Genomic DNA, 17,918 nt, shown 5'->3' with positions numbered 1-17,918 from the left:
TTCACAGCAAGTATAAATGATACCTATTTTCAGGGTCGTCATCATCATCCACCTGGGAGGATTCAGCCTTTATTTCAACTTCATCACCTTGATAAACAAGAAAAAGCCATGAAATTCAATAAACATCAGTCACAGGTGATTTTTTGGACAACAGCCGGTGTGATCTGATCTCATCATCATCGAGTCTGTGATTACATGAAAAACCATAAAAACTGAGACTGACTAAATCCAGAAGAACTGTGGCAACGTCACCAAGACGCTCGAAGAAACCTTCCTGCAAAGCTACGGTACCGTGAAGACTTTTAGCCACTCGTGTAAAAGTGAGGATGCTTTCAAAAATAATGTCATAAATAGATTTTATTCATCAATAAACTTCTATTAACTAAACGAGACACTCATGTCACGATTCGATACATATCATGATGCTGAACTCACGATACGATATTATTGTGATACTCCAAGACATGTGATAAAAAGTTTACAAAAATTTACTGTTGATTAAAATGGTAAATTTGGTTTTACATTGTGTGTGTAAATTAATAAACTTGGACTTGTTGCTGGAAACCCAAAGCACAGGACAATAGAGACACCAGAATAACAATATTCATGATCCTGAAGATACAGAATTATTTTAGATGAATATACTTGCACTCTTTCACTGAGTAGATATATTTAAAATAATGTAGATATTTAAAACATCACTGCTGGATCCTATTGTGCTGGGTTTGACCCTGGCCCGAAGTAGGAGGTCATTTATGGCTCGTTTCCACTGAGCGGTACGGTACAGTTCGGTACGGTATGCAATTATTTGCGTTTCCACTGTCAAAAGTTGTGAATGGTACCAAAAAGCCGAACCGTACCGTACCACTTTTTGGGTACCCTTCCGTTGGGGTACCTAGCACAGTGCTACGGTACTAAAAAGTGGAGCTAGACTCACTGCAGAAGGGTGATTGGTTGACAGAGTATCGTCACTTGCGCGTGCTACAAGGGCATTAGAAGCGACATTTTATATATATATATATATATAATATAATACTACTGTTATCGTGTCACAAAATGTAGTTTTAAGAGTTTTTCAGGCGAGAATGTAGTTTTTTAAAGCTCAAATCTGTGGTTTATTTATAGATTTATGATAATTTGACTGAGATCCATTCCAAGCAATCACTGAGCGCTCGGCGCTCAAGTACCCCGCCTGGAACAGCCTTTCCTCGGCTAGTCGTTCTGATGTTTGCCGCTGACTCTGACGTCTCTGTCTGTACTGGTTAAACATGAGATATAATTTTGTCTTGTATAGACCTAACAGGCGATCTTTGGTCTTGTGAATCTATAATTCGTACCCTGGCCAATAGTTTTGGCAGAAGTGATGTTTCATATATTGGAGCGCTGAATTTGTATATTTGACTGAATTGTTCGCTTTATGTTATTAAAGCTTTACTGTATAGCTTTTTGTACCTTTTACTTATACTTTTATAATGGCTATTATTGATAAAACTGAAATTTAACAAAAAGAGATAGGGTTGAGTTTTGTAATTTTTTATTTTATTACAAGACCATCTGTATTGTTGTTTATTGCAACATTTGTACCAATGCACATATTCCCTTGAATATTTTTAAATTTAAACAAAAAGAGGCAGGGTTGTGTTTTGAATTTAGTTTTGTTATAAATATAGGCTAAATACGTGAATATAATCAATAGGATATGCGTTGCATGAACCACATTTGTGTGCTTATAATGTTTAAAATGTATTTAAATGAAATCGAAAAGAAGCAGAGTGGTGTTTTATAACATATTTCGTTTTATTGTTGCCTAAAATGTACATACAGAGATAACCGGAGTAGCAGAGCGAGCTGAGTGGCGCTGTCAAGAACGCACTGTTCCATCAGCAGAATTACTGGACTCGCGTCCTCGGGATCATTCTCCTGAGTCGGACTTTGCGTAGGCTACTTGGTATTGAGAAACGCCTAATGCCGGCGCTTGTTTCTTGTGACAAACATGCCGAGAAGCAAGAACAAGATCTGCTGTCTGTCATCCATAGTTGTTTACCATGTCGCTTTCTTCTTCGCGCGAAAATGACGTCGATCTCTTCTTTCCGGCAAACACCACGCCTATCAAGCAAGGGTACTGTTGGCGGTGGAAACGCTAGCCGGATCATGGTTTACCGACCCGAACCATACTGTACTGTACCGTACCGCTCAGTGGAAACGACCCATAAGTCCCCCTAAAGGCGTTCCTATAACTGAAAAACTTCCCAGGTCCTGCGATGTGAACACGCCAAAAAGAAGGCGCTTCTGCCAAAAGTTATAGGAACTATGAAACCGCTCCTCCAGTACAAAAGCCTCTTTAGTGTGCCGAGTAGTTTTAACACTGACATTCCCGTTTTATGCATATAATTGACATTTTACAATTGTTATGTGGTCCACCAGTTAGTTAGAAAGCTGGTGCTAAATTTGGCAGGAAAATGTTTTTAAAAAAAATCAAGATCAATTATTTTTTATTATAAAGGGACAGTGGTTAACTTAGTACATTTTCCTACCATTTTATTTTTCCTAATTCAAAATCGAATAAAAGCGAATACTTTCTGCCCTAAAATGTAGCTTAATTCAACCATTTTGTTGACTGACCTGATGACTGATGGAAACCATCAATACTAGCCATAACAGACTCAAGTATTGGTTTAATCTTCTGCTGATCACTGTCTTCTCCTGAGTTATCAGCCTCCTTCTCCTCCTCTTTCTCCTCCTCCTCTTCGTCACTGGAGGAAGACTCTTCCTTGGGTTTAGCCTTTTCTCTCTGAGACCTTCGTACCCGCTCGAATGACCTTTTAGGCCCTTTTTTGCCCTCTTTACTGCATTCCTCCTCTTCCTTTTTGACGCCTTTGGATTTTTTTTTCCCACTACCCATCTTGGCCAGGTTTTTCATCTCCTTCTCAAGATCGGAGTTGTGGTTTGAGGAGTCCGATTCCCTGCCTTTCTTCTTTTTGGTTCTTCTTTTTTTTGCTGTTGACGACTTGTCACTCTGCTCCGAATCCGAGGAGCCCATATCGAGTTTGCGCTTTGGCTTCCCTTTCGCAGTTGAGCGAGTAGCCAATTTCTTCTTCTTGGTGCGTTTCCCAGAAGCTTTCCCGCAGTTTTCGGTTTCACTCTCATCAGAGCTGGCCTTCAAAGCCGCCGTCTGCAGGACCTCAGGGACCTCATCCGAGTCTGAATCACACTGCTCCTCGACTGGGTCACTGCGCTCTTCTTTTGCCTTTGACGACCTTGATTTACGTTTGCTCTTTGCCTCCGGCGACTTGCGTAAGGGTGTGGTCTTCATCCTGGGGGAGCGTCGGCTATCTTGACCCTCCTTTGGTAACGTCTCCCCATCCATGTCTTCTGAAGGTGACCGTTCACTGCTCTTATCTCGCTTTATGGTAATTTTAAGAGGAACGGGTGTTAGTTTGACGACGAGTTTTTTACCCAGTTTTGTAAGGCTCTTATTGGATTCCACAACCTCCGCTTTGGTTGTCGATTTCCCATCACTGGAATCGGTCGAGTTGCCAGCATCATCTTCTTTCTTTACAGCGAGACTCTCGACCATCTCAAAGAGTTCCTCTGGGACAGACGGTGGAATAGACACAATGTCTTTATCCAGAGACGCTTCACCCGCTGGCACAGAGCTTTCCTCAAAGTCAGGATTATCTGCCATTTCCTGATCTTTAGCTTCACTTTCTCCAGACCGGTCTCTGTCTCCAGACTGTTCTCTTTCTCCAGACTGGTCTCTTTTTCCAGACCGGCCTCTTTTTCCAGACCGGCCTCTTTCTCCAGACTGGTCTCTTTCTTCAGACCGGTCTCTGTCTCCAGACTGTTCTCTTTCTCCAGACTGGTCTCTTTTTGCAGACCGTTCTTTTTTTCCAGACCGGCCTCTTTTTCCAGACCGGCCTCTTTCTCCAGACTGGTCTCTTTCTTCAGACCGGTCTCTGTCTCCAGACTGTTCTCTTTCTCCAGACTGGTCTCTTTTTGCAGACCGTTCTTTTTTTCCAGACCGGCCTCTTTTTCCAGACCGGCCTCTTTCTCCAGACTGGTCTCTTTCTTCAGACCGGTCTCTGTCTCCAGACTGTTCTCTTTCTCCAGACTGGTCTCTTTTTGCAGACCGTTCTTTTTTTCCAGACCGGCCTCTTTTTCCAGACCGGCCTCTTTCTCCAGACTGGTCTCTTTCTCCAGACCGTTCTCTTTTTCCAGACCGTCCTCTTTCTCCAGACCGGTCTCTTTCTCCAGACCGGTCTCTTTCTCCAGACTGGTCTCTTTCTCCAGACTGGTCTCTTTCTCCAGACCGGTCTCTTTCTCCAGACTGGACTCTTTCTTCAGGCCGGTCTCCTTCTTCAGACAAGTCCTGAGCTTCTTCTGGCGAGAGTGGAAGGCTCTCCTTCATCTCAACATCAGCCGAGTTACTGTCCTGTTGGTTTTCCTCTTCTACCACAGGATTATAGTCCATAGTAGGGCAATCCAAACCATCATCCCTGACAGTTGTGGGGTCCGCATGGTGCGAGTTAACAACCGTTTTACCTGCAGTTTGACTGTCTGCTGGTCTTTGCTCCTCTCCATTCTGAAACTTGAGGCCTTTCTCTTCAAATTCTTTTTCAAGCGAGTCCTCAAGAGCTGCATGAGCCTTTTTCAGATCAGCCAAAACTGATTTGAAGGCCTTTAAGTGTCTATAACTTACCGCCTTAACATCAGGGCCATTTGATGTGTGCTGGAGGAATTGCACAAAAGTACGGTTCAAACCGTTTGTGGTCTCGATTAGTTTTTTGGTCTTTTTGACTAGCTCTTTGGGAACCTTCAACGTCTTACAGGAAAAGGTTACGGTTCCCGCTCCGTCTGAAGCATAATCCTGTCCGTTTACTGCGGTTTTTTCCCGTTTGGTATGCTTGTGTTTGCGGTCTTCACGCTTTGTCTTGTCACTTTCTCCCCTGGGCTTTTTATAACGAGATTCCAAACTGAGCAAAACTTTTTCACAGGTTTTAACATAGTCTTTCAGCGGCTCTGGGCAGCACACAAAGCAGTGCCATTTGCTTTCTTCATTCATGATTTCAGACAGCTCTTTTCGTCCAAGGTTGCGCAAAATGCATTTTTTGCAGAAGGCATTGCTGCAGTAGTCACAGCAAATCAGATTGCCACCCTCTGCACACCACCTGAAAAGAAAATACAACATCCAATCATTAAATTAATTTGGGGGAAATACAACTGCGTTTTCTAACGATTTTAAAACCACCAGGACTTTCAAGTTAATATGAAAATGTTACAGAAACATTTTCTACAATAGTATACACTGTTTGAATCAGTACAGTAAAAACAGCAACACTCTTATTTATTTATTTAGTCAAATTTCTGATTGTTAACTTGATACTGCTCTTAGAAACCTGAAAAACAGGTTAAGTTAACCTGTATCATTGCTCTGTGGTTTAACAAAATAAAAAAATGGTTTAAATTGTATTACAGTTCAGTCTTTATTGTCCCACCCGGGGAAATTTGATTTGCAATAGGGTTAAAAAACAAACATACATGAGACAAACAAAGATTATATACAACCTTTTTTTTGTTCGTCTAAAAGTACTCAATAGTTGAAATGTTACATTTATTTAAACATTTATAACATTATAGCTGGGACGATGGCAACATATTAGTAGTCAATACCAATATTTGTGGTATTTGTGGTACAGACTGTTTACTTGAATAATTACATTGAAGCAATATTGATTTAATAAAAAAATTCTTAAAGTAGCACAACACAGTTTTCGTTTAATTGAACTTTTTTGGTTAATTGAGCAGTGCATTCATTAGTTTTTGCTGTGGTAAACGTGAAATATGTTGCCATCGTCCCAGCTATAATGTTATAAATGTTATATAAAAAATAAATGTTATGCACCAACCTGCATTGTTCATCCATCCCTTCATCATCCTTGCTGATATCGTCACTCATATAATACTTGAAACATGACTGTAGGAAAAAGGCATGCATGTTAATGACAGATATATAAGCGCATGATTGGCTGTATTAAGTGAATCTGGCTTCTACCTTGCAGATAAGAACATGCAGTGCAGGATGTTGAAAGATGGAATCCCTCTGAAAATGATTGACTTGTTGTCCACATGCTGTGCAATTAAATATCTCCTGGAGGTTCTCGTCTGTCAGAGATTAAAAAATAAATGAAGAAAATAAAACAGTAATATTGCAACGCTGCCTTAGACTCTTTAATATTCTAGCAGTCTTTCTCAAACCTGGTCCTAGAGCAGCCAACACTGCACATTTTGCATGCATCTGTTAGTTGAAACACTATTACGTATTTAAGTGCACTACTAATGATCAGGTCGATTTAATTGGGTGTTTTTACACTTGGCACACTCTTTTAAAGAGGACTCAAGTGTGAAAACACCCTAAAATTAGATGTACTTCAGGACCAGGGGCCTGATGTATAAATGTTGCGTACGCGCAAAAAAAGCATATAAATGTGCATTCGCAATTTTCCACTCACATATCGGGATTTATAAAAAACAAACCTAGACCTTCTTTTACTGGAGTGAGCGAATTAATGAAGTACGCAGACTGATTTAAACTCTGTTTTACATCTGATATGCACATTTAGATTAACTAAATGTGCCACTCTCATTAAAGGAGTTAAGCACTGAAATTTCAAACACTATCCATAAGTCACAACATTTTTTAAATTAATTTAAATAACATATTTGTAGTGAATGTGCTGCTTTTGAACACTTGTTGTGAATGCTGTGTTTTAATGTTTTAACTACAGCGAGGATTGATGGACACATGATACTTCCGCTTTGAAATGTGCTAAATAGCAGATGCTCTGAGAAAAAATTTTTGTGCGAATAATAATCAATGATGTGAACTTGACTCCGTCTAAGTAGATGGCGTTGCAACATAAGCGGTATAACAGACACCAAAGCACATATAGCCATCCAAATAAGTGAAATTTTGCAAAAATAGAAAGGCAATGCAATAAATTCCAGAGGTGAAGGTGTCATGATCACAAAACATAACTGCTTTCAAAATCCTCCCTTTTTTTTCAGCCAAACAGGTTACACAACTCTACAAATTGGTTGCTATTCTGGGCTGCAATCTTTAGATTCAAGGGAATCTTTCTTACGACTATCACCATTGGTTGCTATTCTGGGCTGCAATCTTTAGATTCAAGGGAATCTTTCTTACGACTATTACATTCACGTTATTCGAATAGGTGCAATAGGTGTTACATAACAAACAAATGGCAAATAACTGATTTCTGATAATTCAATAAACTTCAGTGGCGTTTGAGATGATTTACAGCAGGCATGAGCTCACTCACCCAAACGTTTCCGTGGTCCGTCCTCTTTCACTTTACTTCCTCGGTTACGAAACTCCGGACCTCTGAATTCATCTTTAGCTTCATTAGCAACCGGCTCCGGCTTCACCACCACTGTGCCTGAGAGACGAGAAGCCGGGAGGCTCAGTGTGGCTCTTCAACTACACGCTTCAGAAGACACTCGATCATCTTAACAGTGGACCTACCTTGTGGTAACTTGTTAATATCCAGGCCGCTCTGCATGCTGTCATCTGTGCAGTGTTCACCTCCACTCTCATTTGCACATTCGGGTTCATCGACAGCAGTGTGCTTGGTCACAAATGAAGGTTTTCTTCAATATAAAAAAAGGGGGGAAAAGGTCAACAGGTTTGTTCTGATAAACAGTATCAATATATATCCTTTTCCCTCCCATACACTTTTCTAACATTCCTCCCAAAGGCACCCAATTCCCACATGAATATGCAATTCATAGAGCATGACCATAAAATGTGGCAAACTACAGAGGCATTGTAATATCTTAATTGTTATTAAAGGTAATGTGTAGGGATGGGGCGGTATGGATTTTTTCTAACCACGGTTGAAAAGCAAGATATTCCCGCGGTATAGCGGTAAACCGCTTTAAACACCCTAATAATCCATGTCATTAGAATCAATGAATCCATATCATTAGACACAGCGTGCACACATGTGTGTTTTTTTTTTGTTTGTTTTTTGCGGTGATGATGGTGACGAGCTCAGACTCGCGGTTGGAGTCACGTGACCGCGGTATTGCGGTAATGCGGTAACCGTCCCAGCCCTAGTAATGTGCAAGCAACAACAGCAGTTGATATAGAGGAATGCAACACCAACAATTAGGGCTGTGCGATTAATCGTAATTGATTTTCTGATTTCGATTTCGGCTTCCAACGATTATGAAAACAAAATAATCAATGTAAAATTATTATTGTGCCGCTTCCTTTCCTTCACAGCTTTCGTTCCTCCCTAAAAGCCCAAACTTGACATCCACATCAGCCAAATCAGTGAGTGTTGTAAAATGCAGTCTACTGTTGCTAAACTGCGGGATGTACTTAATATTAAACAGTGTTATTAAAGCGCTTTAAGCCACGAAAAAGACGCTGTTCCCCAGGCGGCTTTCTGCGCGGGGCAGATAAACTATGGGCTTGAGTAGAGCTGGGCGATATGGAGCAAAAAATATATCTCGATATATTTTGCCATATCTCGATATTCAATGTATATCTCGATATCTTTACAGGAAAATGGATGTGAATACAACTCAAAATATAGGCCTACAATCAATAGAAAATTTATTTTCCATAACAGAATGTAACCAAATGAGAAAATTCAAGGCAGAACTATGCACTATGGAAGTTCGATTAATGGATAAAATTTAGAGTCATTGTTATTTGATGCTTAAGAAACTTAAAACCTGGTTGTGGTACAGTGTCAGTGATTAGTTATGAAATCTTGCATAAATTGAATCTTATTTAATCCTCCATATGAAAGTTTATGTGCTCGAATTATTTCTATTTATTAAACAATAGTTTAAAACAAGATGTTTGTAGTAGCCTACTGATTTACTGGAGTCCATTAATCGAACTTCCATGCCTCTTATATAGTAATTATATATTGTAGTATGTAGGCAACCAATTTACTAACGCAATTTACTAATGCTCACACTGGGTCTCTCTCGATGGATGATATGACGCAGCGCCTGAAAATAGTTCCGTTGTGTTGACGGAAGGTGGCCTATTTTCAGGCGCTGCGTCATATCATTACGCCTGCTGCACTCATGGTACGGCAGTGACGTTTCTTGATTATTACGCAGGAATGAGAGTATAGTTCCTAGCCATATCAGCCTAGAAAATCGCAACTTTACATTTTCCATCGGTCTTAGTGCACGATGTAACTACAGAAGAGTCAAGTTTTAAATAGGAAAAATATCGAAACTCTTTGGTCACTTTTTTTTTTAGAAATGCTAATGGTCTTGTCCACTTCAATGATGTATGCTAAGCTATGCTAAAAGTGGTACCGCCAGAACCGGAGATCGGCTGAATGGATTCAAAAACGGTAAAACTCAACAGTTTAACTCTGGGGGAGTTGTAAAATGAGCCTATTTCCAAAAAAAGTGGAGTATCCCTTTAAAGCACCATTTAATTTGTGTTTTTGCTCAGTTCTATTTTTTGTCAGTTTTGTTTGTAATTTAGTTTCTTAGTTCTTATTGTATTGCTGACTGTTAACTTGTCTTGTGTATTGCTGACTCATTTTACTTACATTAATTAACCTAGTTTTATTTTTTGCTGAAGTATCAATAATTGTGAAATTTCACTAACATTTAAAATGACCCATCTCATTAGATAAGACTTTGGTTATATCGCCCACCAATAATCGTGATTTCAATATTGATTTTTGCCATAATCGAGCAGCCCTAGTCTAAAGGGGACTTTCTCAGATTGTGTTAAAAACAACATTCTCAACACAAATGACTCTTGTCATGCTTGTCAGCTTGGGTTGTCTTTGCCTACCTTGGTATTTTTTATAAAACAATACACATGAAGTCAAGTTGCTAATCAGAGCTGTGTTCCTTTCAAATTCAGGAAGTAAGTATTTCCTATTTGGAAAAGTGCAATAGAAAAATCACAAATCATGTCAGACTTGGAAACTTGTGTGGAAATCCATGGATGAAGGCAGGGGTGTAACGGATCGTAGTTGATCCGTACGGAACAGGCCCCACTGTTCGGAAAACGTGATTCACGGACTACCGTATTTTCCGGACTATAATACTTTTTTTCATACCTTGGCTGGTCCTGCGACTTATAGTCAGGTGCGACTTATATATCAAAATTACCAAGATTTACTCGTCACAGGATCGCTGACGGCCCCAGATTATTATTTGCGAGTTTTTGATGTATTTGTGGTATGACATGAATGCATCATTTGCCAAAATTGGGGGTGACATTACCGTCTACAGCCACGAGAGAGCGCTCTATGCGCTCTAGACTACAGCTAGTTTTACCACTGAAAAAATTTACTGAAAACAACTGATATTAACTGAAATATTAGACTGAACGCAAACAAAATGCCCCCAAAAAGAAAATCATATTCTGCAGATTACAAACTGCAGGTAATAAAATATGCAGCCGAAAACGGTAATCGAGCAGCAGAAAGAAAGTTCGGAGTGAATGAGAAACTTGTGAGGGACTGGCGAAAAGCAGAGGTTACTCTAACTGAAATGAAGAAAACAAAGAAAGCTAATCGCGGGCTGAAAGCAAGATGGCCAGAGCTGGAGGAACGAGTCTGTTGGACTCGCTTTCTTATGTTATTTTTTTATTTTATCCTATTCAGCCTCTCAGGTATGTTCTTTATGCTATTGTGTAGCTAACTGTTGATGTGTTACGTTAACAACATACCGGACACATATTCAGCCTGTTGTTCTTTGTGCTATTGTGTGTAGCTGAATAACTTAGACTTTAATTCATTAAAACAGAAGAAGGCATTTGTTTAAATAACTTTTTCTTGGTCTTGGATTTTGTTAAATAAATTTCTAAATAAATGCGACTTATAGTCCAGTGCGACTTATATATGTTTTTTTCCTCGTCATGACGCATTTTTGGGCTGATGCGACTTATACTCCGGAGCGACTCATAGTCCGGAAAATACGGTAATTAACCATCATAGAGTGATAGATAGTTCATAATCTTAAAGTCTTGTCAATTTAAAAAAAAATCAAGCGATTTTAAACAAATCAAGCTCAAGACGACGTGAACTAGAACACAATTCAGTTTTGTGTGCACACACCCAAGCGCGCAAATATAGCCATTTTGCATTCCTTTTTTTCCTTTTTTTTGCTGGTCTGAAAAATTAACCGTTCTGTGACCTAAAACCTTAATATGATCCAAAGCATGAGTTTTGTGATCCGTTGCACCCCTAGATAAAGGTATGACAGCACATGAGATTTATGTGATGAAAGTCGAGTCGACTAGTCGCTGATGACGTCACTGATGAACAAATAAGCCTGAATCTGGAGCTGAGGCTTGAACACGGGTTGCCTTGTGCACAGCTATGGCGTATGACACAGCGAAGGCTATTGCTCATACATAACAGCTCATTCTTATCAGTACTTTTGTCTTTGGGTCATTATATTTCTTTCAGATTTTCTCGTTCTAAATCAGATATAGATAAAGTAGCACAGTAAAGATTACATTTATATAAATGCATTATTGAGCAATTGCGAGTGAATTAATTCTGGCAGTGTCTCTCAAGTAATAGTGAAGCTGTGGGTTTTAGTTACTAAGAAATATGCTAGAACTTTTCAGTTTCTAAGCTATTTTATTGATAAATCACAGAACAATACATTTCTTGTTGACAATACATTTCTGCGCTACTGAATGCTTGTGTGCGCGATCTTCACTCATGTGCCAAACTGTGTATGTTTGTGCATTGCATTGGTTTAAATTGTGCATTAGTTTATAGTTTACATAAGTGCAAAACGGCGATTAACCTGTGCAATAAGCTGTGTAAAACGTATTTTCACCTGATAAATTGAGCATCCAGATGGTATAATCAACATATCGTGTGGAGCGCTCTCTGAGTATGCATTTTTTTATAATTTTAACTGTTTGAAAACGGAGCATAAAAGTGTATTTCAAAGATTTCTTATGCTGTTGCGCCCTCTATAGGCCATGAATGATCAGCGACTAGTCTGTGCAACCCCTAGTACTACACAATTATGAAACATGCACTTATATGCAATTAAGTGTATAATGCAGAAATGAGGCCAAGTTCATTCTGTGATAAAATCTATTTCAAAACTGTATGCCAGAGACAGATGTGTAAAACAGAAAATACATTTCTCTACTATCATTTATAATACAAATTATCCTGCGAAAGAAACAAAAGCTTTCATTTCTTTACTCGTAATCATGTAAAGAACAGTGCAGGACATTTCTTTTAATCAAATTTAAGGCTTTAAGACCTGAAAAAAAACTGAGGGTGTTTCTGGGCTGGTACTTCCAGCTGACAATTTTTTTTTTTTTAGTTAAAATTTAGTTTAAATGCATGAAAAGATATCATATACTGTATATGTAGTACCTCTCCCATCTGTGTACTCACTTTAACTTTTTTAAAACCATTAATTATTTTTAAAATTTTCTGTTATTTAAAGTGTCAAAATATCATGTGCTGCGACCATCCGGCCATTACTGCTGTTTTGGAAACGTCTTTGAAATTACTCTAAATTTATTTTCTACACTATTTGGCATGATTTACAAAATGCTTTGTAATCATGTAAAAAATTGCAACACATTTGTATTTATATTTCCAAAATAATAAACAAACAAATGTTGTCCATGAGGTTAATTTTATGAAATATCATGTGGTGCGACCATCAAGAAACTACCATTTGGGACATTTATGTTGAGATCCATTCAAAGACAGGAAGTTGCATCATATAGCCTACCAATTTGCCAAGGACCCACGGAAGCAGCATGTTTGTAACCCTCTCTCAAATTTGGAAAAAAATAACCTTTTTAACGGCTGGTATGTAGTTACATTTGGATATCATGTGGTATGACCTCAAAAAAAAAAAAGTTATTTCTACAAAATATATACTTTTATTATAAATTTCATAGTGACCGTTTGTGGGAAGCTAGCTTATTTTGTTTAGGTGGCCAATTCGGTCTCTGAATTGAAATTAGAAATTTTTTAAATATCATGTGGTGCGACCACTGCAGTGTTTTCCATGATAGATATCTTAGATTGACAGTTTTTATGCTTTTATATTCAACTGATGGTTTATATACATAAAGTACTTTATTGTATTATCATTTGGAATAGATTTTTATGTAATTTGGGCAATTTAAAAAAACATATTTCAGACGGTTTAGGTTTAATTTTTGTACAATATGAGAAAAATACAAAAATATTTTTTTTTAGAGTATGTAATTTCAGTTTGGTAATTATGCATTTATTGGTAATGTATTTTTTTACTCATTTATAACTATTTTACCAGATGCATGTCCATAGGCAGCGTGTTAATTCTGACCCTGCAGCAAGAGCGGGAGAAGAGTTATGCCTGTGGTCACATGACCCTTCAGAAATCATTCTAATATGCAGATTTGCTGCTCATGAAGCATTTTCTGAATATTATCAATGTTCATATTTTTGTGGAAACTGTGATACATTTTATTTTTCAGGATTCTTTGATGAATAGAAAGTTCAGTATGCGGGGAAATCGCTCTTGAATATGGGTTTGCTTTTCACTTTCGCCTTCAAACACACGCGTAAACTGTGTATATGGAGATATTTGTCAATGTCAGTCATCTCTCATTACTCTAGTCTCGTAATTGAACCGTAAATCTGACTCCTGCTGCGACGCTTTCAGTTTATAACTGTAAACACCGTTAACACAGACTACTAAGTAACAATGTTGATTTTAGCCTAAAGGGCTATATTTTTCGATCAAATTTAAGACCCACACATATTTAACACACACACATGACATTTAATGACCTTAAAATCAGATGATCAAATTCCCTGGGGAATATCCCACATCTGGTTTTGAACTGAACCCAGCATAAGACAACATAGACGGTATCAGTTCAGTCCAGCTATTTCACTAGATAAGAGCCAGAGCCAAAACAATGAGTGCAACCCGACTCACCTCTTTGAGCGTGAAGACGAGGGTTTGGTCATTTCGGAGGAGCAACCGGGCTGGAAAAAATAAAATAAAATTTCATTTTCAGTGATTTTAAATCCACATGTCACTAACTCAACTCTCCACACTGCAAAACATGCTTTTCTTACTTAGTATTTTTGTCTTTTTTCCAGTCTAACTACCAAAAAAATCTTAAATCAAGATACATTTACTAGAGTAAAATGCCATGTCTTGTTTTCTGGGGAAATCAATCAAAATTAAGCGAGTTGTTGCTTAAAAAAAGCTAAATGATCTGCCAATGGGGTACGAAAAATAATCTTAATTCAAACAGAAACAAGATAATTTTTCTTACCCCATCGGCAAGTCATTTTGCTTAGTATTTTTGCCTTTTTTCCAGTCCAGATATCTAAAAATTCTTAAGTAAGAAAAGCATTTTTTACAGTGCAAATGTTTTAAAAATAGATTTGCAGATCACAGAAATAATATCTGAATAAACTGTGTCCACGGAGTAATTATTCAAGCAACATTAGCCTCATATATTAGTGTTGCATAAAAGGGTCCTAACCACAATGCTCAATACCTGTATATTTTAACACCAATTCAGAAATCATTACAATGGTGTGATGAGCGTTCAGGAGATTTTGGACTTAACATTGTTGGAATAAAATGTATGTGCTGGATTTCAATTTAATATGCCCATGTCTTTTATACACAAAGAAAGACAGGAAGCCCCAGGCCAACAAACTGATGTGCATTAGCTGTATAATGGATGCTTTATCTATGCAGAGAATGATGGGAAAAGCTGTTTTTTCACGAAAGCCTGTTTCTTAATGCCAAGCATTATCGCCATTCTTTAACACATGAAATGAAACGTGTCACAATAGGACAGAGTGTTACAGTAAACTGCAGAGAAACACAGAAAAAAACAGGCTCTGTAGAAACACACCTCGTTCATTTTCTCATCAGGGATGTTTAAGTCACTGGATGCCATTTTACCTGCAATATGAGAAAAAGTTCACAAAAGTTACAATATATCAATCGCTAATTAAATGCAAACAATTATTGGGAAATATTCTGTCAGCTCTCCAACCACACCATTTACTTTACACCAAAACAGGCTCAGGAATAATACAAGATTGTAGTTTTACAACTACTAAACTTTTTTTTTTCCAAAACACAAAGCCTTAAATTCCCCTTATTAAGACAACACAGTTTTAGCGTGACTGTCCAAATTAGACGAATTCATTAATGACATTTTAGCCTTGAAATGATAAGCCTATCAACGACGTTACCCAGCTGTTCCGATACCTAATTGTACAGCGGTAAAAGTCACAAGAAACAGCCGTGGTCGAATATTATGTCAGAATTAAATAAATGAGAAAGAAGGTAATGTATTTTAACAAATTAATCTTTTTATAACGCTAAGTTATGGTGCTAAACAGCCATGATCATGTCTAGGCTAAAAGGAGAGGAGAGTTAAAGTTACTAAAAATAATTAACACAAAAAAAAATTACATGTATTTATGCTTGATGTGATTTTTAAAAAATGATTTATGGTTATAAACGATTATGAACATTAACAAAACAAACTAAAGTTACTCTGACTGGTATTTCTAAAATAATCTCCATGCAGGATAAAAGTAGCCTATGTGACCGTTGTTTCTGCAACAGCTCCTCTCGCACTGTGTAATACGTCAGTGTCTGAATTCCTCGCTTTATTTCCTTCACTCGTTGCTGATATAGTGCACTCAACTGCCACGCACTACACAGGGATAAGAGAATCAGCGAGCCTTTTCAGACGTAGCAAGAGTTGATTCTAGGGCTGACCCCTGATAGTCGACGAACCGTTAGTCGACTAGATGAGGTTTTGTCGGCCAAAATTTTATTAGTTTGGTCGTCGTAGGAAATAAAAAACTTCACGGGAAGTGGCGAAATCACGCAGTCCGTGACGGACGGATCGCTAACGCCAGGAAATCCAAACATTCGCCTATCATTCATCGACCTCAAATATGGCTTATCACTTGAAACATGCAAGTAGCAGCAACATTTCAAGTCTGTTCACTCTTATGTTTTGGATAATATGTAATAAAATGTACATTTTCTGAAGACAATGTGAGTGGTGCTTGCAGTGGTAAAACTAGGCTACATAAGCCGCGTTTCCACCGCAGGAACTTTCCCCAGGAACTAGGAACTTTGGGGTGGTATTCCGTGTGTTTACACCGCAGGAACCAGGGTCTAAATGAAGTTCCGGGTAAAAATTCCCCCCCCCAGAAAGTCCCTGCTGGCGAGGTAGTACTTTTTCAGAGTTCAGGAACTTTCGGGGTGGGACTTGTGCACTGAACATGCTGATTGGTTCTTACCTTGTTCTCTCTGCCGGATGGCGGGCGTTCGTCCCATCCATCTCACGGTCATGTCCGCTATAGCTGATAACAAACGTTGTCTACTTTTATATCTAGCATTACGAGCTTTCTGAATACGCTTTGGTATTAGCGTTCGTCTTTTTTCTACTGTTTTGTTAATTACCTCGTTATTAAACCAATAGATCGCACACAAAAGCAGCACAGCTTGAATCTCCTCAATACTTAAAACTCAAAACAAACGCACAGACTGGGAGGAGCAGTCGCACGCAGTTCAACGTCAACATAATATTCCCGGTACTTTAGTCCACGGTGTAAACGCAGTCAGCAACCGGTCTGGGGCAAAAAAAGTTCCAATGAAAAAAGTTCCTGGGACAAATAGTTCCTGGTAATTGCGGTGGAAACGCGGCTATAGATACATTTGCGCTATTATTAGCCACATATTCAAGTGTTTGTGTGGAGAGCGCGCTTATACTGCATGACATAAAGGGTCTACTTTTATGTTTGTTAAACTCACAATTACAACAAAACGTTGTGCTTTTGTTAAATAAAAACAAACAGGACACTCTCCGTCTCAATCCCGTAATAAAACGAACCGAAACTCAGTGTATCCTTGCCTCACAGACATGAGAATATATCTAAAGAGAGCTTGAAATGTCTACTTTTGAATGAACAAATTCAAATGGAAAATTAATATTATCAGATTATGTAATACGCATGAAACGTGCATATAGGCGCGTCCACTACAGCCGAGATGACGAGTTCAGCATCGTTGACTTAATCTTTACAGCCGGAAAAAAACAGAAAACATTAACAATAGATCATTAAAATGTTTAGAAAGTCGTCTCCTGGTTTTTTTTCACGACACATTTATAATCATTAGGTTTGCAGATGAGCTGTGGCAAGCGTAATGTGTGCGTTTGAGCGCTGATTAGGCTATGTATTATATATAGGCAATTAAAGGCTCATTATTATGATTTATGGCTTATTAATATAAACGTGTGATTAGTCGAGTAATCGCTTAAATTAACGACAACTAGTCGACTAGAAAAATCTTTAGTCGAGGGCAGCGCTAGTTGATTCCTGTGCTGAGTCGACCCCAACTCCAGGGCTATTCAATAAAATCGACCGATAATCGGCCCGATATTTTAATAATTTCTCCATAATCGGGTATCGGTTTTGTAATATCGGATTAGCCGATAAATGGCGGCATCTTGTACGAATTGCCCGCAAGACCGCCATTAAACCACTGCGTCTGAGGGGAGACACGAGTCAACGACGGTGTTCACTGGTAAAGTAACTTACTTTGCTTAAATGAATGAAATAAAACAGCCATGAATGAGTGCATGTTGGAAATAAAAGCACTCATCATCAGTCTTGTGAAGTCGCGTTCATGGTGCCGTTCATTCACAGGGCTGATGATCAGAAAATGGTCCAGCACAGCCACCGTACACAGCTTTTAACAAGATCCACTCGTTTAAAACTCCTTAAATTATATTAGCATCTACTGTAACCTTTATTTCACTAATAAACATCTAAATAATAACAGCTCTGTAGAAAATTATGATCTAT

At 38.4% G+C, this 17,918-nt stretch overlaps 1 protein-coding gene across 2 annotated transcripts in view; it reads right to left on the bottom strand.

Moving 5' to 3' along the window:
• Positions 1-17,918, bottom strand: part of atrx (ATRX chromatin remodeler) — a 63,574-nt gene that overhangs the window by 42,892 nt on the left and 2,764 nt on the right. For both annotated transcript variants that reach the window (XM_056242012.1, XM_056242013.1), the window contains exons 3-10: positions 14,936-14,985; positions 13,996-14,045; positions 7,544-7,668; positions 7,341-7,457; positions 6,053-6,162; positions 5,907-5,974; positions 2,623-5,168; positions 24-87 (exon numbers count right to left, since the gene is read on the bottom strand). In XM_056242012.1, the coding sequence (XP_056097987.1) occupies positions 24-87; positions 2,623-5,168; positions 5,907-5,974; positions 6,053-6,162; positions 7,341-7,457; positions 7,544-7,668; positions 13,996-14,045; positions 14,936-14,985 (3,130 nt within the window). The remainder of the gene's footprint in view (positions 1-23; positions 88-2,622; positions 5,169-5,906; positions 5,975-6,052; positions 6,163-7,340; positions 7,458-7,543; positions 7,669-13,995; positions 14,046-14,935; positions 14,986-17,918) is intronic.

The sequence above is a fragment of the Rhinichthys klamathensis genome, unplaced genomic scaffold (genome assembly GCF_029890125.1).
Source record: "Rhinichthys klamathensis goyatoka isolate OS25496 unplaced genomic scaffold, OSU_Roscu_1.1 h1tg000687l_1, whole genome shotgun sequence".
NCBI lineage: Eukaryota > Metazoa > Chordata > Actinopteri > Cypriniformes > Leuciscidae > Rhinichthys > Rhinichthys klamathensis.
This window is presented reverse-complemented; position numbering and strand designations above follow the sequence as displayed.